At 43.1% G+C, this 24,380-nt stretch overlaps 1 protein-coding gene across 4 annotated transcripts; it reads right to left on the reverse strand.

Annotated features, from left to right (window-relative positions):
• Positions 1 to 364: 364 nt before the first annotated feature.
• On the reverse strand, positions 365 to 24,045 carry LOC115104744 (BDNF/NT-3 growth factors receptor-like). 4 transcript variants are annotated; one of them, XM_029626095.2, is made up of 18 exons: positions 23,840 to 24,045; positions 20,648 to 20,722; positions 18,901 to 18,972; positions 16,010 to 16,078; positions 15,734 to 15,894; positions 14,174 to 14,310; positions 13,641 to 13,773; positions 12,878 to 13,192; positions 12,483 to 12,500; positions 12,255 to 12,263; positions 12,024 to 12,058; positions 11,811 to 11,910; positions 11,373 to 11,564; positions 10,441 to 10,571; positions 9,982 to 10,154; positions 5,259 to 5,499; positions 3,320 to 3,478; positions 365 to 1,065 (listed from the first exon to the last, which is right to left on the reverse strand). In XM_029626095.2, the coding sequence occupies exons 1-18, from the start codon at positions 24,043 to 24,045 to the stop codon at positions 880 to 882; spliced, it is 2,412 nt and encodes an 803-aa protein (XP_029481955.1). In that variant the 3' UTR covers positions 365 to 879. The 4 variants fall into 4 exon arrangements, with proteins under 4 accessions (XP_029481955.1, XP_064863613.1, XP_064863612.1 ...); XM_065007541.1 differs by lacking the exons at positions 12,255 to 12,263; positions 12,483 to 12,500 and adding an exon at positions 12,406 to 12,417; XM_065007540.1 differs by lacking the exon at positions 12,255 to 12,263.
• Between the last annotated feature and the right edge of the window lie 335 nt (positions 24,046 to 24,380).

Below are 24,380 nucleotides of genomic sequence, written 5' to 3' on the forward strand. Positions count from 1 at the left end.
GAGACGAAGGTTGAAAGTCATGCGTCCTCCGATACATAACCCAACCAAGCCGCACTGCTTCTTAACACAGTGCGCATCCAACCCAGAAGCCAGCCGCACCAATGTGTCGGAGGAAACACCGTGAACCTGGCAACCTTGGTTAGCGTGCACTGCGCCCCCGGCCCGCCACAGGAGTCGCTGGTGCGCGATGAGTCAAGGATATCCCTACCAGCCAAGCCCTCCCTAACCTGGACGACGCTAGGCAAAATGTGTGTCGCCCCACAGACCTTTTGCGACAGAGCCTGGGCCGGTCTTCGACAGAGCCTGAGCGCGAACCCAGAGTCTCTGGTGGCACAGCTGGCGCTGCAGTACAGCACCCTTAACTATTATTTAAAAAGTCCCCGTCAAAGTCCAAGAGTATGTAATTCAAGGTTAACTGATGTTTATGAAATCCTATTTTTTGCTCTTGATGAACTAAACCAGAATTGGGCCTACTCCAGGATTCTTTTAATCTGGGTTTGAGAAACGGGTCCTAAGAGTATTTTCAAATGGACAAGGAAAGGAAATGGCAATCAAATGTAAGGCTTTTGTCTATGTGATGAGCAGGCAGAAGCACAGTCAGCACACAGAAACACATACAGTATGCTCACACACACCTCTACCCTCATCCTACCCATATACACACATACAGTATGCTCACGCACACACACACACACCACACACACACACACACACACACACACACACACCTCCACCCTCATCCTACCCATACACACACACACAGTATGCTCACACACACAAACACCCTTATTCGCACCCATACAAACAGTATGCTCGCTCATACGCACACAACTCCACCCTCATTCCCTCCCATACACAAACACAGCCGATCAGACTCACTCAGCCCAGAATATCCAGGTAGACAGGCGAGGCCTTGGACAGATTCTGGAGCAGGCTGTGAATCTCTTTGATGTTCAGTCTCATGTAGGGTTCTCTCTGCCAGCAGCCCAGCATCAGGTCGTACACCTCCTTTGGACAAGAACGCGGCCGCTGCAGCACGCGCCCCTGGGTGATGCACTCAATCACCTGTAGGGGGAGCACCACGGGTCACCACCACTGCTCAGTACTTTTTCAATTTAATTAAAATGAAATGCATTTATCCCCACAGGGTCAATCAAGGAAGCCATTGCTCATATGATAACAGCGTCTAAACAAATGTGAGGTTCACCAAGGTGATGTTTTTTAGACTGGTTTATTTAATAGATTGCTGGGAAATGTACAGTACTTTATTTTATTTTAATTATTTAACCTTTATTTAACTAGGCAAGTCAGTTAAGAACAAATTCTTATATACAACGACGGCCTACCCCGGTCAAACCCTAACCACGCTAGGCCAATTGTGCGCCTCCCTATGTACCCGTCAAAGGTTTCGACACACCTATTAATTCAAGGGTTTTTCTTTATTTTTACTATTTTCTACATTGTAGAATAATAGTGAATATATCAAAACTAGGAAATAACATATGGAATCATGTAGTAACCAATAAAGTCCTAAAGTAGCTACCCTTCGCCTTGATGACAGCTTTGCACAATATTGGCATTCTCTCAACCAGTTTCAAGAGGAATGCTTTTCCAACAGTCTTGAAGGAGTTCCCACATATGATGAGCACTTGTTGGCTGCTTTTCCTTCACTCTGCGGTCCAATTCATCCCAAACCATCTCAATTAGGTTGAGGTCAGAAGATTGTGGAGGCCAGGTCATCTGATGCAGCACTCCACCACACTCCTTCTTGGTTAAATAGCCCTTACACAGCCTGGAGGTGTGTTTTGGGTCATTGTCCTGTTGAAAAACGAATCATAGTCCCACTAGACACAAACCAGATGGGATGGCGTATCGCTGCAGAATGCTGTGGTAGCCATGCTGGTTAAGTGTGCCTTGAATTCTAAATAAATCACAGACAGTGTCACCAGCAAAGCACACCCACACCATCACACCTCCTCCTCCATGCTTCACGGTGGGAACTACACATGCGCAGATCATCTGTTCACCTACTCTGCGTCTCACAAAGACAAGGTGGTTAGAACTAAAAATCTCAAATTCAGACCAAAGGACAGATTTACAATGGTCTAATGTCCATTGGCCGTGTTTCTTGGCCCAAGCAAGTCTCTTCTTTTTGGTGTCCTTTAGTAGTGGTTTCTTTGAAGCAATTTGACCATGAAGGCCTGATTCATGCGGTCTTCTCTGAACAGTTGATGTTGAGATGTGTCTGTTACTTGAACTGTGAAGCATTTATTTGGGTTGCAATTTCAGAGGCTGTTAACTAATGAACTTATCCTCTGCAGCAGAGGTAACTCTGGGTCTTCCTTTCCTGTGGCGGTCCTCATAGGCCAGTTTCATCATAGCGCTTGATGGTTTTTCAGACTGCACTTTAAAGAAACTTTCAAAGTTCTTGAAATGTTCCAGATTGACTGACCTTCATGTCTTAAAGTAATGATGGACTGTAATTTCTCTTTGCTTATTTGAGCTGTTCTTGCCAAAATATGGACTTGGTATTCTATCAAATAGGGCTATCGTCTGTATACCACCCCTGCCTTGTCACAACACAACTGATTGGCTTAAACACATTAAGGAAAGAACCACAAATAAACTTTTAACAAGGCACACCTGTTAATTGAAATGCATTCCAGGTGACAACCTAATGAAGCTGGTTGAGACATGTTTGACATTTTTTGGGTTACTACATGATTCCATAAATGTTATTTTATAGTTTTGATGTCTTCGTTATTATTCTACAATGTAGAACATAGTAAGACATAAAAGACAAACCCTGGAATGAGTAGTTGTGTCCAAACTTTTGACTGGTACTGTATATTCATAATACATTTCAAATCTATGTGGACAATACAAATGTGACCTACTGTAACTAAGATTAGAAAAAGAGACAACAGCAGAGTGATGTATTTGGCAATAAATCTCATCACTGAAGGTCAGGTGCTATGGTTAGGGACCTGTGTTTTGGGCTATCATGTCACATGACCTCAATGTGAACCTTTATTTTAAGTATTTTCCAAAAATTACACCACAAATTAAAGCAATTGTCTGAGGATGGTGCCGGATGATCTGACATAAAAATAAAAGGGGACTGTTGAAAAAGCTTTAAATAAGAGTTTAAAATCCAGGTCATGTGACATGACTGTCCAAAACACAAGTCCCTAACTATGCTACCAGTGTAGTCAATCTACTTTAGGAAAGGTTTGAGCTTCTGTCTCTGACCTTGTCATCTCAGAACCCAGAACCAAATCCCATTGAGTGCTGCTGTCTGTCATAAGAGACTACTGACCTCATTGTTGGAGAGCTGGTACCAGGGCTGCTTCCCATAGGTGAAGATCTCCCAGAGGACCACGCCCAGACTCCAGACGTCGCTCTCCGTGGTGAACCGCCGGTACATGATGCTCTCAGGAGGCATCCACCGGATGGGCAGCATGGTGTGACCCCCCACCTGGAAACAGACAAAGGATCCATCAGGAACCATCCAGGAAAACCACAGAGAAGGTCAAAGGAAGGAGATGAAGGTTAGAACAAACTGTAGTGAAGAAAAGAAGCTACCCCCTGAGAAAGGGATAAATGGATAGGTGTTGAGTCACTTAGCTCCACAAGAAGCTGAAAGGACTGAGTCAGTCAGGTCAGTAACCAACCTACATGATAAGGCCTTTGGTTAACATGACATGTACACAAATGTATATTGTGTGTGAGCCTAGAGTTCTCGTGGAATGCAATGTCATGATGTGATATATATATATTTTTAAATGTATTTAAACCCAACTCGCACAATTCATTTTTTGCCTGTAATGGTATTAACAATCTTCTTCCATGGCTAATATTGACATCACATGTGTCGGTTTACAATAACTGGCTAATTATTACATGTGTTGAGCCAAGTGCTGTTCAGCTGCATTCTTGGTCTTCCTATATGTGTATTAGTGAGTGGGCCTATTCATATGCTGCTATCTGATTGGGGGATGATGGGTCTCAGTTACATTCATCTGTTTTGTATTGATTCTCCCCAGAGAGAGCCAGTCAGCAGCAGAGGGTACTGTTGTCTACATAGACCCTAGGACTGTGGCTGACTGGGAGACAGAACATGTCTGGAACTAACAAATCATATTACTGACTTAAAATTACTATCTGTAATGTCTGTAGCGTTGTCTATACTATAATTTTTCATGATAACATTTTTTTGCGTTACTTTTACCCATTTTAACTCGAAGGCGAAGGTCAAGAGCCGTGCATCCTCCGAACCACAACCCAACCAAGCCGCACCGCTTCTTGACACAATGCCCACTTAACCCGGTAGCCAGCTGTACCAATGTGTCGGAGGAAACACCGTGCACCTTCTGACCGTGCCCGCCATAGGAGTCGCTAGTGCGCGATGGGACAAAGACAACCCTGCTGGCCAAACACTCCCCTAACCCGGATGACGCTGGGCCAATTGTGCGCCTCCCCATGGTGGCAGGGTAGCCTAGTGGTTAGAGCGTTGGACTAGTAACCGGAAGGTTGCAAGTTCAAACCCCTGAGCTGACAAGGTACAAATCTGTCGTTCTGCCCCTGAACAGGCCGTCATTGAAAATAAGAATTTGTTCTTAACTGACTTGCCTGGTTAAATAAAGGTAAAAAAATAAAATAAAAATGTCTCCCGGTCGCGGCCGGCTGTGACAGATTCTGGACTCTAACCCAGAATCACTAGTGGCTGTTTATACTATTCTAGTGTAGACTAGATAGTAACAGCTAGCCTGGTCACCCAATCGGTTTGTGCTTTAACTAGCCAATCCCAGTGCAGCATTACAACAACAATAAAGTTGGGTAAAGCAGAGACAGATTGGGCTAGCCACTATGGTAGATTATTTTTTCCTCACAATATGTGAAATGGATACTGGAGAGGAGTTTTCATGAAATCTTGGTATTTTAAGAACAGTAAAAAAAACAGACTTGCCATAAAATAGTGTAGTAGAATTCACGGCAAAATTTGCATTGCAGTGTTAACGCAAAGTCAACCATGAACTCCTTGCCAGTGCAATTTGCACTGTTGCCCCCTATAACCATGGAAACAGCATGTATATGCAGATTATAGAATTTGCATTTAAATGGCATTAAAAATAGATTTTTAATGATTGTGCAACAAAATAAAAATTATACATGTGAGAGTATTCCTGTCCTGCTTGTATGTATGCATGCATGTATGTATGTATGTATGTATGTATGTATGTATGTATGAGACTCACTCTGTAGTAGTCGGTACTGTACACGTCCCTGGACATTCCAAAGTCCCCAATCTTGACCAGCAGGTTCTCTCCCACTAGACAGTTGCGTGTGGCCAGGTCTCTGTGGACAAAGTGCTGGGAGGCCAGGTAGACCATGCCTGCAGCAATCTGCTGGGCGATGTGTAGCATCTGGGACTGGGTCAGCTCCACCATCAGGCTGTGCTGCCCATCAGCCATCAGCACCATGTCAGGACCATGGGACCTGCACCACAACACAGGTGGGTCAGACACAATGCCAACTATAGTTACCTACAGCTGACTACAGCGAAGGATAAGTGCAAACTCATACACTTGCATTGAAATGGAGTTCTCCAGTTTTAATTCAAATACAGTATCACTGTCAAACTAACATGCAGTACCAGTCAAATGTTTGGACACACCTACTCATTCAAGGATATTTCTTTATTTTTACTATTTTCTACATTGTAAAATAACAAGGAAAGACATGAATGTATGAAATAACACATATGGAATCATGTAGTAACCAAAAAAAGTGTTAAACAAATGGTATACAGAAGATAGCAGTCGCAAAAACCATCAAGAGCTATGATGAAATTGGCTCTCATGAGGACCGCCGTGGGAAAGAAAGACCCAGAATTACCTCTGCGGCAGAGGACAAGTTCATTACAGTTACTAGCCTCAGAAATGTCAGCCCAAATAAATGCTCCAGAGTTCAAGTAACAGACACATCTCAAAATCAACTATTCAGAGAGGACTGCGTGGATCAGGCCTTCATGGTTGTATTGCTGCAAAGAAACTACTACTAAACTGCAACAGATCTATATCTATCCTACCCTGCCTTTCTAAGATCTTCGAAAGCCAAGTTAACAAACAGATCACCGACCATTTCGAATCCCACCGTACCTTCTCCGCTATGCAATCTGGTTTCCGAGCTGGTCATGGGTGCACCTCAGCCACGCTCACGGTCCTAACTGTCATGACGTGGCCCTCTTTGGATATAGCAAGCACCAACTCTCTCTCTCTCTCTCTCTCTCTCTCTCTCTCTCACCACCTCTCTCTTCCCACCTCTCTCTTCCCACCCAGGCTCTGTTATCTCAGGTCGTAAATTCCTGTAAGAGACTCTCTTCCCCCCCGGCCATGCAGTATAGAGAGAAGGTTCACAGTAGAACAAAGGAACTTCTACCTCACAGAACTTGAGAACTGAACAATATCCATGTTTTAGAGAATGTGTAAACAGTCCGTGGAGAATCCAGCTTTGACCGGTCCATTTTGTCTAATGTTTGTGACCTCATGACAGACAATACAGCCACATTACCATAACTCTGTTTATACATGAGTCTCTGTTATGACATTTGCATCTAATTATTATATAAAATGAATGAGTAAAGATGAAACTATTTGTGAAATGATGTAATGTGATTTTAAACTGTTTAATGAAAGAGAATCCAATTCCCTTTAAAATTTAACTAAGTCATTGGCCCGCCCCATGAGCACAGACATTGATCTGGCGTCATGGGACAGCCCTCTTCTGCTGTTCCAAATATAAACCCCACCTGGAGAAGCCTACTTCAGACCAAGCGTACCTCGATTACCTAGAGGGCTAAGGTTTGAGTAGAGACCATGCATTCCTTAGTTGTTGAATTCCTGACCAAACCACGTGGAGCATTGGCTACACTGGTGGAAATGGTTCAACTCTGAGACTATCGATACCGACAGAATAAGAGCAAATCTTTGATACTAATTACTAGTCTGCAGCTAGAATTTATGTTGACTGAACGTGAAGACCGACAACCGCCGAAACATCTATTCTATAAGAAGATTTCTGAATGGGACTCTGAAGTATCCATTCTAACCACGAAAGACTCCAGGGACGCAAAGAGAAGTTCAGCTTAACTTTCCAACAGAAAGACGGACGATTCCTACAGAGATCATGATGACACACTGAGCGTAAATATATATATTGATTGCAATTATTCCCGAATAAGTGAGCATTCATGTGCAAAGGATTAGCGTTTAAATTATTATAATTATCAACTGTATAGTGTCACTTGTCTTTCCTGGCCTTCTCAGTCCATACCCACTTCCCTTATCATTTCCTTGTAACCATATATATTGTTGTTTGTTATGCATTTCTGTGATTTAGTTAGTTAGTAAATAAATGATTAAGACAATTGATGTATGGATGATTCATATTGAAGGCTGGGTTTGTGCAGATAACCAACAACTTACGACCTTTGGAATGAGACTAGCGTGAGGTAAAGAATAATTAATTCATTAGAAGACTATGTCTGGTTCACCAACTACTTCTCAGACTGAGCTCAGTGTGTCAAATCGGCGGGCCTGTTGTCTGGGCCTCTTGCAGTCTCTATGGGGGTGCCACAGGGTTCAATCCTCAGGCCGACACTTTTCTCTGTATACATCAATGATGTCGGTCTTGCTGCTGGTGATTCTCTGATCCACCTCTACACAGACGACACCATTCTGTATACTTCTGGCCCTTCTTTGGACACTGTTATCTAACCTCCAGACGGGCTTCAATGCCATACAACTCTCCTTCTGTGGCGTCAAACTGCTCTTAAATGCAAGTAAAACTAAATGCATGCTCTTCAACCGATCGCTGCCCACACGTGCCCGCCCGTCCAGCACCACTACTCTGGACGGTTCTGACTTAGAATATGTGGACAACTACAAATACCTAGGTGTATGGTTAGACTGTAAACTCTCCTTCCACACTCACATTAAGCATCTCCAATCCAAAGTTAAATCTAGAATTGGCTTCCTATTTCGCAACAAAGCATCCTTCACTCATGCTGCCAAACATACCCTCGTAAAACTGACCATCCTACCGATCCTTGACATCGGCGATGTCATTTACAAAATAGCTTCCAACACTCTACTCTGCAAATTGGATGCAGTCTATCACAGTGCCATCCGTTTTGTCACCAAAGCCCCATATACTACCCACCACTGCAACTTGTATGCTCTCGTTGGCTGGCCCTCGCCCTCGCTGGGGCGGCAGGGTAGCCTAGTGGTTAGAGCGTTTGGACTAGTAACCGGAAGGATGCAAGTTCAAACCCCCGAGCTGACAAGGTACAAATCTGTCATTCTGCCCCTGAACAGGCAGTTAACCCACTGTTCCTAGGCCATCATTGAAAATAAGAATTTGTTCTTAACTGACTTGCCTAGTTAAATAAAGGTAAATAAATAAAATATTTGTCGCCAAACCCACTGGCTCCAGGTCATCTATAAGTCGTTGCTAGGTAAAGCCCCGCCAAATCTCAGCTCACTGGTCACCATAGCAGCACCCACCTGGTCCACCCAAAGCAAATTCCTCCTTCGGGCCGCCTTTCCTTCCAGTTCTCTGCTGCCAATGACTGGAACGAACTGCAAAAATCACTGAATTTGGAGACTCATATCTCCCTCACTAGTTTTCAGCACCAGCTGTCAGAGCAGCTCCCAGATCACTGTGCCCATACATAGCCCATATGTAAATAGACCATCCAACTACCTCATACTGTTATTTATTTTATTATTTTGCTCCTTTGCACCCCAGTATCTCTACTTGAACACTCATCTTCTGCACATCTATCACTTCAGTGTTTAATTGCGATATTGTAATTATTTTGCCACTATGGCCTATTTATTGCCTTACCTCGCTTATGCTACCTCATTTGCACATACTGTATATAGACTGTTTTTCTATTGTATTATTGACTGTATGTTTGTTTATTCCATGTTTAACTCTGTGTTGTTGTTTGTGTCGCACTGCTTTGTTTTTATCTTGGCCAGGTCGCAGTGTTAAATGAGAACTTGTTCTCAACTAGCCTACCTGGTTAAATAAAGGTAAAATATATAAATAAATGAATGAAAAAATAAAGGACACCAATAATAAGAAGAGACTTGCTTGGGCCAAGAAACACAAGCAATGGTCATTAGACCGTTGGAAATCTGTCCTTTGGTCTGATGATTCCAAATTTGAGATTTTTGGTTCCAACCGCTGTGACTTTGTGAGATGCAGAGTATGTGAACGGATCATCTCCGCATGTGGAGTTCCCACCGTGAAGCATGGAGGAGGTGTGATGGTGCTTTGCTGGTGACGCTGTCAATTATTTATTTAGAATTCAATACACATTTAACCAGCATGGCTAGCACAGCATTCTGCAGCGTTACGCCATCCCATCTGGTTTGCTCTTAGTGAGACTATCATTTCTTTTTCAACAGAACAATAACCCAACACACCTCCAGGCTGTGCAAAGGCTATTTGACCAAGAAGGTGAGTGATGGAGCGCTGCATCAGATGACCTGGCCTCCACAATCACCCAACCTCTACCCAATTGAGATGGTTTGGGATGAGTTGGACCGCAGGGTGAAGGAAAAGCAGCCAACAAGTGCTCAGCATATGCAGGAAAAGCATTCCAGGTGGAGCTGGTTGAGAGAATGCCAAGAGTGTGCAAAACTGTCATCAAGCCAAAGGGTGGCTACTTTATCTCAAATATATTTTGATTTGTTTAACTCTTTTTTTGGTTACTACATGATTCTGTATGTGTTATTTAATAGTTTTGATGTCTTCACCATTATTCTACAGAATATAGTCCAAATAAAGAAAAATCCTTGAATGAGTAGGTGTGTCCCAACTTTTGACTGGTACACGTCTTATTTCTTTCTATTCAATATAGACACAGGAAGAATGGACACAGGTAGACATCGGGACACAGGACGGTACCTGAGGAACTTGTTGAGGTCGCCGTGCTTCATGTACTCGAACACCATGATGAGCGGGTCGCTGTCCACACACACGCCGTAGAAGGTGACGATGTGCTCGTGCTGCAGGTTGGTCAGCAGCTCCGCCTCCCGGTGGAAGTCAGCACGGCCACTCTCGCTGGCCTCTTTCAACGTCTGAGGAAGACAGGGATGTGCGTGCATGGGTACGCATGCACATATAATTATCATAACTGATTGCTGGGATTGTTGATTTTTTTCAAAGTCTCCTTCCTACAAAGTTAAATTAAATCCAAAGAGATATCAGTTTGTGGTACTATTATCCAAAACAATGCACAATGAAAAGCACAAACTGCAATTTTTTATATCAAAGCCAGAACAAAAGACCCATTGTTTCATTATTTGACTTTTGTAAAGTGTATGTTGATAGTTTGAAATAACTGCGTGGAGGGCCGTACTTTACCTTGACAGCCACCAGGATCTTGTCCTGATCTGGAGTCAGGTTGTAGCACTCAGCCAGAAACACCTTCCCAAAGGCCCCCTCTCCCAGCTCACGCTTCAACACAATGTTGTGTCTCTTGATGTGCTGGACAACTGGGATGTAAAGAGAGACACAGTTAGGCTATGAAAAAAAGGATGTTTTGTCAAATACACCGGATAGGTGGGTAAGCCATAGTATTTTGGCGCCCCTGGAGCAAAGAAGGGTTAAGTGCCTTGCTCAAGAGCACATTGAAATATTTTTCTTCTTGTCGGCTCGGTTACTGGCCCAATGCTCTAGGCTATCTGCTGCCCAAGGCCCATACAAGGCCTATTAAGAAGGGTGAACTGACCAGGAAAACCTCCTGGCCCTAGTTATAATTTGTCAGGTCAAGAGGTGAAGAAAACCTCCTGGCCCTACTCATTTCATACACTGAAGCTATAGCAACAGTCCTAGTCTACTGCTGTATAGAGGATATCCACAGACGAAAATAGAATGATGTACTGTTCGCTTGTCAGACCAGTTTGGTAGCCATTATGGTAGGCGTTATGGTAGCCATTAACAGAACTACATTTCTCACAGGGCAACAAGTGCAAAAGTCAGATGTGTTTGTCTAGGTTTACCAAAGCTATCTATGGTCAGAATGTATTTCCAGTGATAGCAGGGGAGGCTCATAATAATGAGTGAGCCGTCCTCCCCTCAGCAGCCTCCACTGAGTGATAGCCTCTACGGTATAGTCTGATACTACAGCATTAACTGCAGGTCACACGGCAAGAGGTCAACCAAAGTCATCGCCATGGTAACATCAGATAGGAAGTGGATGGAGAAGACAGTCCAGTCACAGTGTCCCTGTCATGGATTTATCAGAAAAATACTAGGTTACGCCACCAGCAGGACTTGGCGGCACGGTAACTCACATGTGTCCGATTTCAGCATGCTGCCAGATTGGCGGAAATACTGCGGGTTCTCGATGACAGGGATCTTTGTCATTCCAATGATCACCGCATCGTGGCTCATCTCCGAGGACGACGGGGTGTTGTTGCCGTTTGAGACGTGATGAAGAGGACTGGCAGAGTCATCATCGTTACTGATGACCGAGGAGGAGGAGCCTGAGGAGGAGGTGGAGGAGCCCAGTGGGAGGAAATATAATTATGACAGGAGTGAGAGGTCTTTTTCATGTTTGACTTCTGTATGTTGTTATGTGGCAAAACTTAAGCTGCAATGTGGTGGGACTAAATATACTGTAGAAATGTGCACAATGTTCATTATCATTTAAATGGGAATCCAACTGAGTCCTGCAAGTCTTAATACAGGTCTGGAAAACGACTCAACTGAGATTGAAGAGAAAATCTTACCCTTCATCCCAAACTTAGAGTTTCTTCCGTATTTCAGAATGATCACCATCAGAACACATACAATTAATGCCACACCAGCGATTCCCACCACTACGTACACCTGGGAAAACACCATTCGACAACATACAATACCTGCCAATATCAGTGCACTACATTATAGTACTGTATATAAATAACCATGCATGACAAATGATGGTGTGTATGTTAACTTACTGCAACACTGTCGTCTATTGGGGGTAGTGGTGAGTCTGAGAGAAAAATACAGATTTAATACAGAATGAAAATAGCATTAAGCATACAAACATTTACATTGAAGTACATAATCTAATCTAATTTCCTCTCAAACGCTGAAAATACTGTCTGGTTGGGATATGTACAGTATTAAAGATGTGTTAGCTACGTCATGTCATGTTGACCACAGGATTTCAAAGTTAAAGCACCTACCAGTGGTGTCTAAGGACCAGCATGGTGACGATATCCCACAGCACAGGACGAGCAGTGGACAGAGGACATTGAAATGATGACAAGGCAGGAATCGTCAATCTGTCATTATCCCTAAACTCTTAAACTTAATGTCATGTCAAGAGAAAAACGCATACATACATGTCTCTGTAACAGCAAATTTTAGAATGATAATTCTTAGCAAAATTCAACGTCTAAAGAAATACTTACAAGGGTAATATGGCTGTTCTGAAAAAAGTGAAAAGGGGAGTTGACGTGTTATTCATACACATCCGTTACATACACTATGCTATACAGAAAACAGTATATTCTCAGAAAAACAGAGTGCCATGTAGAACCATTTGTCCCCGTAGGAGACTTCAGGTCGTTTAGAACTATTTTGGTTCCACATAGAATATCTGGTTCCAAATAAAACCCTTGAAAGGATGCTATTTATAACCAAAAAGGGTTTTATCTGACCCGATCTGGAAACTGATCTGTTCTATCTGAAAACAGGTCGTTCTACATAGCGCTCTTTTTATCTGAGAGTGTGTAAAACCGCTTATATCGATTATATAACATCTTATATAGAATTGCAGTAACTATAAATGAAACAGGAGTGAGACCTGAGGGATAGTCGCCCTCGTCTGGCGGGAGCAGGAAGTGGGCGTCAATGACTTTCTGGTCCTCCCCGAACTCGTTCCTGGCCACCAGCGTATACTGCCCGTTGTGGATGTGAGTCGGGTTGGCAAGCTGCAGGCAGCCGTGGTGAACGCTTCCAAGGCTCTTGTGGATCTCAGTCTTGATATACTCTTGTTCATGGAGCTCCTGGTCCTGGTGGTACCACTGCAGCTCGGGCTTGGGGTTCCCAGTCACACTGAAAGGGATACACCAGTGGTGGAGTCTCAATGGCTCCAGCAGCTCCAGGATAGTGGGGCAAACTGACAGAGACAACAGGAACAGGAAAGGAAGAATAGTCACAGGATACTGGGAGTGGGTGCTAGACACGAGGAAGGAGGTCTGGAGGAGTGCCGTGGGAGGGATGGAGGGAGGGTATGGTATGGTAAGGCATTGAGGGCAACCAGGAGCTGAACAGGAGGAGAAGAGTATGGCAAGGTGACAGGAAGACATGTAGAGTCAATCAGATTGTTGAGGGATAGTGGACCGTACTAAAGGAGAAGTGAGAAACATTATTTTCAGTAAGGACACAGAGTCACCAAACAATGTCTTTCAGAATGTAGACCACAAATATAAGGATGCTATAGATCCAGGAAAAAACACTATAGAATCATCCGTGAAAATGACATTTGACATTTTGCAACCACAGTGCCAGAATAAAATGTACATAAAAAAGGCACATGTACTCAACACAACAGAACACGCCCTTACAGAGGATGTTGAGTTGGAGGTAAGCCTCGGTTTGGCCGACTACGTTCTCCACATTGCAAGTGATCACTCTGCCGTTGTCCGAAGGCGAGAGACCTGACAGTGTCAGATTGCTTTCCAGCTCCAAGACATTGACCTGTAAATACATTTATCATTATTAGCGCAATAATTAGTGGTATTATTAATAGTTACATATAATACATGGTAGATTCAGTTAACATATCATTGTGATCATAGTGAAAAATCTGGAGTTAAAATCTTAAATGCTGTAAGTTCTAAAACACCTTCTAAAAGTATGGAATAATGTACTGCTATTATTATAAAACAATTAGATATTGCTTTTCATAATATATGTATTGAAATGTAAAAACTTGTGACAAGTTTCATGTAAAATAATGAATCAAATGTAGTGCTATGTGGTTCAGTTACATATAAAGTCAGGAGTTATTCCATACCAACATGGCCTCATCATCCTAACTCTAGTAATAGTCAGAGGATTGTGCCTTCATAATATACCAAAACAGAGATCATCTCACCTCATAGCTGGTGAAGATGGTGTCCAAATTCCACGAGATCTCAGGGGCAGGAGACCCTGTTGCACTGCACACTGCTGTGACATCACTTCCCTCCGTCTTTGTGACGATAGAGGGACTGACCTCCACTGCGGGAGCCTCTGTGAGACAAACGTAAACAGAACTTTTAACAACATTGTTTTACTGTACAAATCAAATCAAAATGTATTAGTCCCATGCCCGAATACAACAGGTGAAATGCTTACTTACAAGCCCCTAACCAATGCAGTTTAAAAAAATACAGATAAGAATAAGAAATAAAAGTAACAAGTAATTAAAGAGCAGCAGTGAAATAACAATAGCAAGACTATATACAGGTGGGTACCGATACAGAGTCAATGTGCGGGGGCACCGGTTATTTGAGGTAGTATGTACATATAGGTAGAGTTATTAAAGTGACTATGCATAGATGACAATAGAGAGTAGCAGTGGTGTAAAGAGGGGGTGGCACTGCAAATAGTCTGGGTATCCATTTGATTAGATGTTCAGGAGTCTTATGGCCTGGGAGTAGAAGCTGTTTAAAAGCCTCTTGGACCTAGACTTGGTGCTCCGGTATCGCTTGCCATGCGGCAGCAGAGAGAACAGTCTATGACTAGGGTGGCTGGAGTCTTTGACAATTTTTGGGGCCATCCTCTGACACCGCCTGGTATAAAGATCCTGGATGGCAGGAAGCTTGGCCCCAGTGATGTACTGGGCCGTAAGTACTACCTTCTGCAGTGCCTTGTGGTCAGAGGCCGAGCAGTTGCCATACCAGGCAGTGATGCAACCAGTTCTACAGCTGCTCTCGATGGTGCAGCTGTAGAACCTTTTGAGGATCTGAGGACCCATGCCAAATCTTTTCAGTCTCCTGAGGGGAAAGAGGTTTCATCATGCCCTCTTCACAACTGTCTTGGTGTGCTTGGACAATGTTAGTTTGTTGGCGATGTGGACACCAAGGAACTTGAAGCTCTCAACCTGCTCAAATGCAGCCCCGTCATTGAGAATGGGGGCATGCTCGGTCCACTTTTTCCTGTAGTCCACAATCATCTCCTTTGTCTTGATCACGTTGAGGGAGAGGTTGTTGTCCTGGCATCACCCGGCCAGCTCTCTGACATCCTCCCTATAGGCTGTCTCGTCATTGTCGGTGATCAGGCCTACCACTGTTGTGTCATCGGCAAATTTAATGATGGTGTTGGAGTCGTGCATGCTCGCAGTACACATCCTAGTAATCCGTCTGGCACTGCGGCCTTGTGAATGTTGACCTGTTTAAAGGTCTTACTCACATCGGCTGCGCAGAACGTGATCACACAGTCTTCTGGAACAGCTGGTGCTCTCATGCATGTTTCAGTGTTATTTGCCTCAAGCATAGTCACTGGTGCTTCCTGCTTTAATTGTTGCATGTAAGCAGGAATCAGGAGGATATAATTATGGTCAGATTTGCCAAATGGAGGGTGAGGGAGAGCTTTGTATGTGTATAGGTGGTCTTTTTCTTTGGTTGCATCTCTCTCTCTCTCTCTCTCTCTCTCTCTCTCTCGTTGGCATTACCACAATCAGGGAGAATTAATCTGGAGATGGCCCTCCTCACTCCAAGGTCGTCTATGCATTTCAGCTGTTGACTTTCTGCACTGTCAATGTCCTCTTGCAGCCTCAGTTTGATCCACATGTTCTCACATACACACTCCAGAGGGTTACCAGACAGGAGAGGACTAGAGGGGAAAAAACTGAGCATTAACACACACACAGTACGCTCAAATACTTCCTATCACATATTTTATCTATAACATAAGTCCCATAACATAGTAAATAGAGATAGGTACTTACAAAGATGTCATGTTTAAGTTTATGAATGTCCTCCAGGACAGTGTTGACAAGTTATTGTCTCTCAGATTCCTACAAGTCAAAGTAATACATCATAAAGGTTACAATGAAACAACTCATGTAGGTCAAACATAAATAATACAATCAATGTATATAACCAGTGTGTCGTTACAACCAAACAGTTGGAACGCTTGCTCTATTTGCTCTATCACCTTTCAAATGTTGCACCTTGTACAGTTTAACTATGCATGAAAAAAGTATGGTTTCGATAGTCCAGCCATTATCTTTGCATTGTGCGGACAGGACTCCTTCCTCTCTTACGCCTCTCCTACTGATTAGAATTATTCCCTTGATTGGCAGTAACATAGATTTAGTAATTAGAATACTAGAATGGACTTGAACCTTCTAATGATGGGATAAAGGTCAGCCATTTTGGTCAGGGAGTTGGTCAACCATGGTTTGCCAGTGATTTGATAAGATATTGTGTAAGGGGTTGTAAACCAAAAATATTTACCAATAGTTTCATTCTGAACAGAACCATTCTTTTTTTGTTCCATTCCACTGTTCCAGGGGGGTGGGGGGCTTGAAATACTGGCCATCTTGGTATGACATGCATTATCTGAGGGCCACAGTATTATACCTACGAAAGAGTGGCTTCTTTAGAGGAACATTGAATGTCTTTGAACCTCTGAGAGTTGGACCAGTGCTAGCTAGCTAGCGAACATGCTTGTGTGTGCAGAGCGGCACCAGAATTAAAAACCTTCTAAATGAAAAGCTTCTAAAGTCTTACCTTTTTGTAGTTAATAAATCCAATGTGAAATGTGAATACTATAGTATACGTAACGAGCACTGAAAAGGTTCATCCATTCTTCTCCAATTAAAAATCCCTCTCTAATTTCTTAATCACGCTTGTAACGCCATCAGTAGGCTACAGTAGCCTATACTTCAGAGGGAGAGGGGCACGTTGCCTACACACACACATATAGGCAAAGATTTACAGCTGGCAGGCAGACACTGGAATAAGTTTCTGTGTGACGGAATGAGGGCTTTGGCATAGGCGCCTTGTTGCATTATTTGTGGGACTGAAGAAGAAAAATGGCCAGAACATAAAATAAAGTTATTAACTGGTTCCCATGCTTTTCAAATGACGGTTCTGTTCCGGAACAGTATAGAGCACTTTCGTTCCCTTTTCTGATTCTGTTCCTTCCTTTATTTTCAGGTTTTTGCTTCTGTTCCCTGAACTGGTTCCAACCCCTGTGTAAAATAATGAATTTTAAGAATTGATCCACACTGTAGCTAGCTAGCCAGATCCTTTTAGAGGAATTAAAAAAGATACATATATTTAACCAGGCAAGTCAGTTAAAAACAAATTCTTATTTACAATGACGGCCTACCCCGGTCAAACCCGGAAAACGCTGGGCCAATTGTGCGCCTCCCCATGAGACTCACGGCCGGATGTGATACAGCCTGGATTCGAACCAAGGAATGTAGTGATGCCTCTTGCACTGAGATGCAGTGCCGTAGACCGCTGCACCACTCAGGTTCCCAATGATTCCATACATCTTTTTTATTTTATTTGAATTTTACCCCTTTTTCTCTCCCCAATTGTTTTTAGTAGCTACTATGTTGTCTCATCGCTACAACTCCCGTACGGGCTCGGGAGAGACGACGGTTAAAAGTAATGCGTCCTCCGATACACAACCCAACCAAGCCGCACTGCTTCTTAACACAGCGCCATCCAACCCGGAAGCCAGCCGCACCAATGTGTCGGAGGAAACACCGTGCACCTGGCAACCTTGGTTAGCGCGCACTGTGCCCGGCCCGCCACAGGAGTCGCTGGTGCGCGATGAGACAAGGATGTCCCTACCGGCCAAACCCTCCCTAACCCGGACGACACTAGGCCAATTGTGCGTCGCCCCACGGACCTCCCGGTCACGGCCGGTTACGACAGAGCCTGGGCGCAAACCCAGAGTCTCTGGTGGCACAGCTGGCGCTGCAGTACAGCGCTCTTAACCACTGCGCCACCCGGGAGGCCAATTCCATACATTTCAATGAATTCACTGGCAATACGCCAACATTCCAATCAAACAATGCAGTCAATCCACAGTCATTCACAGGCTGAAATCTGTTGATGGTAGGATTTAGACAAGTTGTAAATGCAACAAGTACTGATATTGCATCATATAATAGCACTCAGCGTTCCAAGAAAACAAAAATGTAGACATTTATGGCCTGTTTACATATTTTTAGAGGCTATCTATATAGAAAATTGGTATATAACCCATATAAACTGCATTTATAATTACATTACACTTTTAGGTTGACAATAATTCTATTACACCATTTCTTATATATCATGTCTTACTTTTATTTTCCTTTCCTGCATAAGTAAAATCAGGATTATACCTCTACTGCCATTCATTCCAAATAGACTGGTTTGGATTTCTTCCTGACCAATATGGCTGCCATTTTCACCCTATTCTGGAACTTTTTTGGTTTAATGACATAGCTCCTCTAGTAATTTAATAGGATCTCTATTGGCAGTGATCACACAGCTCAGTTAAACACAATGTTCCTCACTGTTTGCTGAGCGTGTCGTCCTGTTACCCAGTCATGAGCCTTACCATGCCCTGGTCCCAACTCCTTCGACTATACATCATCATGCCAATCCATGCAGATTTAGACCATAATTACCACACAACTAGAAGTCATGACTTCAGTGTGAGGTAAATAGTAAAAATCTACATCCCTATAATATGAACTTGGCTTAATTGTTTTTGACTGGCTTGTGGCCCCAAGATTTTCTCTTTGAGAGTACATTAACTAAATCTGTGAGGAGAAGGATGAGAAGAAAAACACCAAACAGAGGATCAATCAAAGACTACAGTACTTACAGATATTGAAGTCTTGTATTGTTGAAAAAGGCTTCTGATGAGATAGAAGTCAGTCCCGTATTTGTCACAGTTCTGTTTCAGAGAGGGATATTTAGAAAGAGAGAACTTTTTAAAAGTCAGTTACACATTAACAAAGTTCAGCATAACCTACTCTACATTTGTGGCTAAAAGGTTTGAGAATGACATAAATATTAATTTTCAAAGTCTACTGCCTCCGTTTGTATGATGGCAATTTGCATATCCTCCAGAATGTTATGAAGAATGATCAGATGAATTGCAATTATTTGCCAAGTCCCCTTTTGCCATGAAAATGAACTGAATCTCCAAAAAACATTTCCACTGCATTTCAGCCCTGCCACAAAAGGACCAGCTGACATCATGCCAGTGATTCTCTCGTTAACACAGGTGTGAGGCTGGAGATCACTCTGTCATGCTGATTGAATTCAAATAACAGACTGGAAACTTAAAAAACAGGGTGGTGCTTGGAATCATTGTTCTTCCTCTGTCAGTCATGGTTACCTGCAAGGAAACATGTGCTGTCATCATTGCTTTGCACAAAAAGGGCTTCATGGGCAAGGATATTGCTGCCAGTAAGATTGCACCTAAATCAACCATTTATTGGATCATCAAGAACTTCAAGGAGAGCGGTTCAATTGTTGTGAAGAAGGCTTCAGAGCGCCCAAGAAAGTCCAGCAAGCGCCAGGACCGTCTCCTAAAGTTGATTCAGCTGTGGGATCGGGGCACCACCAGTACAGAGCTTGCTCAGGAATGGCAGCAGGCAGGTGTGAGTGCATCTGCACGCACAGTGAGGCGAAGACTTTTGGAGGATGGCCTGGTGTCAAGAAGGGCAGCAAAGAAGCCACTTCTCTCCAGGAAAAACATCAGGGACAGACTGATATTCTGCAAAAGGTACAGGGATTGGACTGCTGAGGACTGGGGTAAAGTCATTTCCTCTGATGAATCTCCTTTTCGATTGTTTGGAGCATCAGGAAAAAAGCTTGTCCGGAGAAGACAAGGTGAGCGCTACCATCAGTCCTGTGTCATGCCAACAGTAAAGCATCCTGAGACCATTCATGTGTGGGGTTGCTTCTCAGCCAAGGGAGTGGGCTCACTCACTATTTTGCCTAAGAACACAGCCATGAATAAAGAATGGTAGCAATACATCCCCCGACAGCAACTTCTCCCAACCATGGTGACGAACAATGCCTTTTCCAGCATGATGGAGCACCTTGCCATCAGGCAAAAGTGATAACTAAGTTGCTCAGGGAACAAAACATCGATATTTTGGGTCCATGGCCAGGAAACTCCCCAGACCTTAATCCCATTGAGAACTTGTGGTCAATCCTCAAGACGCAGGTGGACAAACAAAAACCCACAGATTCTGACAAACTCCAAGCATTGATTATGCAAGAATGGGCTGCTATCAGTCAGGATGTGGCCTAGAAGTTAATTGACAGCATGCCAGGGCGGATTGCAGAGGTCTTGAAGAAGAAGGGTCAACATTGAAAATACTTACTCTTTGCATCAACTTCATGTAATTGTCAATAAAAGCCTTTGACACTTATGAAATGCTTGTAATTATACTTCAGTATTCCATAGTAACATCTGACAAAAATATCTAAAGACACTGAATTTTGTGGAAATTAATATTTGTGTCATTCTCAAAACTTTTGGCCATGACATATTCCATAACATGCTACAATAGTCTGGGTAATGACATTAACATTTGAGTAGTACTAATACTTACAGATTTCTGAGATTCGAGTAGTACTTCAAGCTGTTATCATTAATGTCAAATAGTCGATTTTGATTTGCAATGTATCTGTAAATTTGAAATACAACATTTACAAATTATTATTATTATAAATAAAGTACATTCACATGTTCTTGTCCCTAAATTAGTATTTTAAATAGCACTCCCTTTCAAAATTATTCATAAAGAAACTCCAGCACACTGACATTCTTGTATGGTAAACCAACGTGTTGGTCAATAGACCTTCACCAAGGTTTAAAACGTACTTCTCAAGCCATTTTTAGACATTTAGTGTCTGATGATATACAGGGACAATAGATGGATAGTATTTTCAAACATATGGAAATATCTGACTATTTGGCCATCATGCCCACGTTGGGCAGTTTTACAGGATTCTGAACTGTTTTGATAGTGGTAGAAACTGGTGTCTCTTCAGACACTCCTCCAAATACTTTATCTACTGACTAGAACAGCTAAGATGATAGATACATCTTTATGCTAGAGTACACAACTCCTGGATGGGTGATGGTGGTTTAGAATTAACTAGATGTTACATTTTCAATCTTTAATGAGAATGCCTTGTATGCCAAGGTGACATGCCAGTAGACCGTCGTCAATGAAGGTTTTCCTTTGATTAAAGTAAGGAAGGTGGACAGGGTCTCGGACAAGACAGTTAAATAAAACACCACCCTGTCTAGATGTTTGGCACCTGCACGCTGGTGTCGATAGTTTGCTCACTATCTGGATTTGTTTAGGAGCCATGTACGTGACAGGCACACTAATCTACAGTACTCTACACTAGGCTACATCTTACTCTGAGAATGATATGAGCCTGAATATACATGTATTGTTTAGACATACTGTACTGAAATATGGCAAATCTACAGGCCTACATATGCTGCAATAACAAGCCTGATATAATTCACTATCACCAACAACTTTCAGTGGTAAGGACTATAGACTATCTTCTCTACACAGACCTCACCCCGTGCACCTCTGGCAATTCAAAAAATTGTGGCCTAAGCCTAATAAATGGCAAGCAAACTGTCTTATACACATACCACTGTGACCTTGAGCTACATACACTGCCATCGGAAAGTATTCAGACCCCTTGACATTTTTCCTTGTCAATCTACACACAATACCCCATAATGAAAACGCAAAAACTGTTTTTTATAAATGTAATAAAACATTTTTTTTACATTTTTAAAAATGAAATATCAAAATTACTGAATTATTCAGACCATTTACTCAGTACTTTGTTGAAGCATCGTTGGCAGTGATTACAGCCTTGAGTCTTCTTGGGTATGACACTACAAGCTTGGCACACCTGTATTAGGGGAGTTTCTCCCATTCTTATCCGCATATCCTATCAAGCTCTGTCAGGTTGGATGGGGAGCCTCGCTGCACAGCTATTTTCAGGTCTCTCCAGAGATGTTCGATCAGGTTCAATGCCGGGCTATGGCTGGGCCACTCAAGGACATTCAGAGAATTGTCCCGAAGCCCGTCCTGGGTTGTCTTGGCTGTGTGCATTGGGTCGTTGTCCTGTTGGAAGGTGAATCTTTGCCCCAGTCTGAGGTCCTGAGCACTCTGGAGCAGGTTTACATCAAGGGTCTCTCTGTACTTTGCTCCATTCATCTTTGCTTCGATCCTGACTAATCTCCCAGTTCCTGCCGCTGAAAAACATCCCACAGCATGATGCTGCCACCACCATGCATCACGTAGGAATGGTACCAGGTTTCCTCCAGATGTGATGCTTGGCATTCAGGCCAAAGAGTTCAATCTTGGTTTCATTAGAGCTGAGCATCTTGTTTCTCATGGCCTGAAAGTCTTTAGGTGCCTTTTGGCAAACTCCAAGCGGGCTGTCATGTGCCTTTTACTGATGAGTGGCTTCTGTCTGGCCACTCTACCATAAAGGCCTGATTGGTGGAGTGCTGCAGAGATGGTTGACCTTCTGGAAGGTTCTCCCATCTCCACAGAGGAACTCTGTAGCTCTGTCAGAGTGACCATTGGGTTCTTGGTCACCTCCCTGACCAAGGCCCTTCTCCCCCGATTGCTTAGTTTGGCCAGACAGCCAGCTCTAGGAAGAGTCTTGGTGGTTCCAAATTTCTTTCATTTGAGAATGACGAGGCCGCTGTTCTTGGGGGCCTTCAATACTGCAGACATTGTTTGGTACCCTTCCCCAGATCTGTGCCTTGACACAATCCTGTCTCAGCACTCTGCGGACAATTCCTTCGACCTCATGGCTTGGTTTTTGCTCTGACATGCACTGCCAAATGTGGGACCTTATATAGACAGGTGTGTGCCTTTCCAAATCATGCCCAATCAATTGCATTTACTACAGGTGGGCTCCAATCAAGTTGTAGAAACATCTAAAGAATTATCAATGGAAACAGGATGCACCTGAGCTCAATTTCAAGTCTCATAGAAATTTCTTTCTATTTTAATTTGTAATAAATGTGTAAACATTTCTAAAAACCTGTCTTTGCTTTGTCATTATGGGGTATTATGTGTAGATTGCTGAGGAAAAACATATATTTAATTCATTTTCAAATAAGGCTGTAACGTAACAAAATGTGAAAAAAGTCAAGGGGTCTGAATACTTTCTGAAGGCACTGTACCTGTTTGATATTGGCAAGAACCACTCCATAGTTCATTGCTACGTTGGGTATTTTGTTGGGGCGACATAGATTCGAGTCCATAATATTATCTGACATTTTTCCGTCGTGTTTTTTTTTCGTTCTTCCCACAGTCCCAGTATTTTGGGGCCACGGCAGACATCGTGCCATAATCCTCCATAATATAATTTCCACTATCACTGCATGGGCCTGGTTTCTAGAGGAAAATACCCGAATTCAAATATTCCAAACAGCGCGCATCCACACCACCAGACACGCAAGCTCACACACACAGTCACACACACTCAGTCACAAGCACAAAACTCTCCTTTGCATGATAATTATCCCACACTATTGTCTTTGCTTGTTGTTGCTTGTTGTTTCCATACAAAACTGAGAAACATGAGAGTTTAACAGCATGCATGGCATAGTAAACACCCCTTTTATTATGTATTTGTTTGTAGCAATCTGACATTGGTGTGCTTAAAAACGTTAACCTTTATACTATTGTGCAGTTCATTGTAGGCTTTACCATGTCTACAATGGTGTAGCCATTCATTTTACTTACATATCGGTGATGTTGATGTCCATTTCCATGTCATCTAACGTAAGGATAGGGAAATCCTCGATCCCTGGGTCAGGATCGATACAAACAAGCCTTGAGATGCTGCAAGTGCAGGATGCAGGGCAAGCAGAGCTAAACCTCCACAACCCCATCAACACGATAAAAATTCCCGAGCGAGCCATTCCATATCCCCCTACGTTGTAGCCCATCGCAGGTCCAACGATATCACACAGTACCGTAGGCTATTGATCAAATCTGGATATTATGAATCCCCCCGCCTCCCACCCCCCCCCACCTTATAGCCAAATGAATCAGTTTGGCACCACGAATGAGACTATAGTTGATCACGAATGCGCAATCCCTGTCTCCGCAGAATTGGTATCACACTACTGCATATCGATGCCGTGAAGCAAGGTGTCAAGTGCTCGGTCCTGGTGCTGCCTCTCTCGTCTCTTTCTTAGGGGCAGAGCGACTGTCTCTGCATGGTCAAGCGTTGTGCTCCAGATGTTTTGAGGAGCAAACCGTTGTCGTGGTGATTCTTCTT

This window comes from Oncorhynchus nerka, linkage group LG22 (assembly GCF_034236695.1).
Source record: "Oncorhynchus nerka isolate Pitt River linkage group LG22, Oner_Uvic_2.0, whole genome shotgun sequence".
Taxonomy (NCBI): Eukaryota; Metazoa; Chordata; class Actinopteri; order Salmoniformes; family Salmonidae; genus Oncorhynchus; species Oncorhynchus nerka.

Bases quoted from the DNA above. Each gene is read 5' to 3' on its own strand.
- LOC115104744 (XM_029626095.2), bottom strand. From the start codon at position 24,045: ATGGGCTACAACGTAGGGGGATATGGAATGGCTCGCTCGGGAATTTTT. The intron at 15,895-16,009 runs GTAAGTACCTAT...TTTCCCCTCTAG, and splicing joins AACTTAAACATGACATCTTT to TCCTCTCCTGTCTGGTAACC. The intron at 14,311-15,733 runs GTAATGCCAACG...TTTGTCTCACAG, and splicing joins ATTAATTCTCCCTGATTGTG to AGGCTCCCGCAGTGGAGGTC.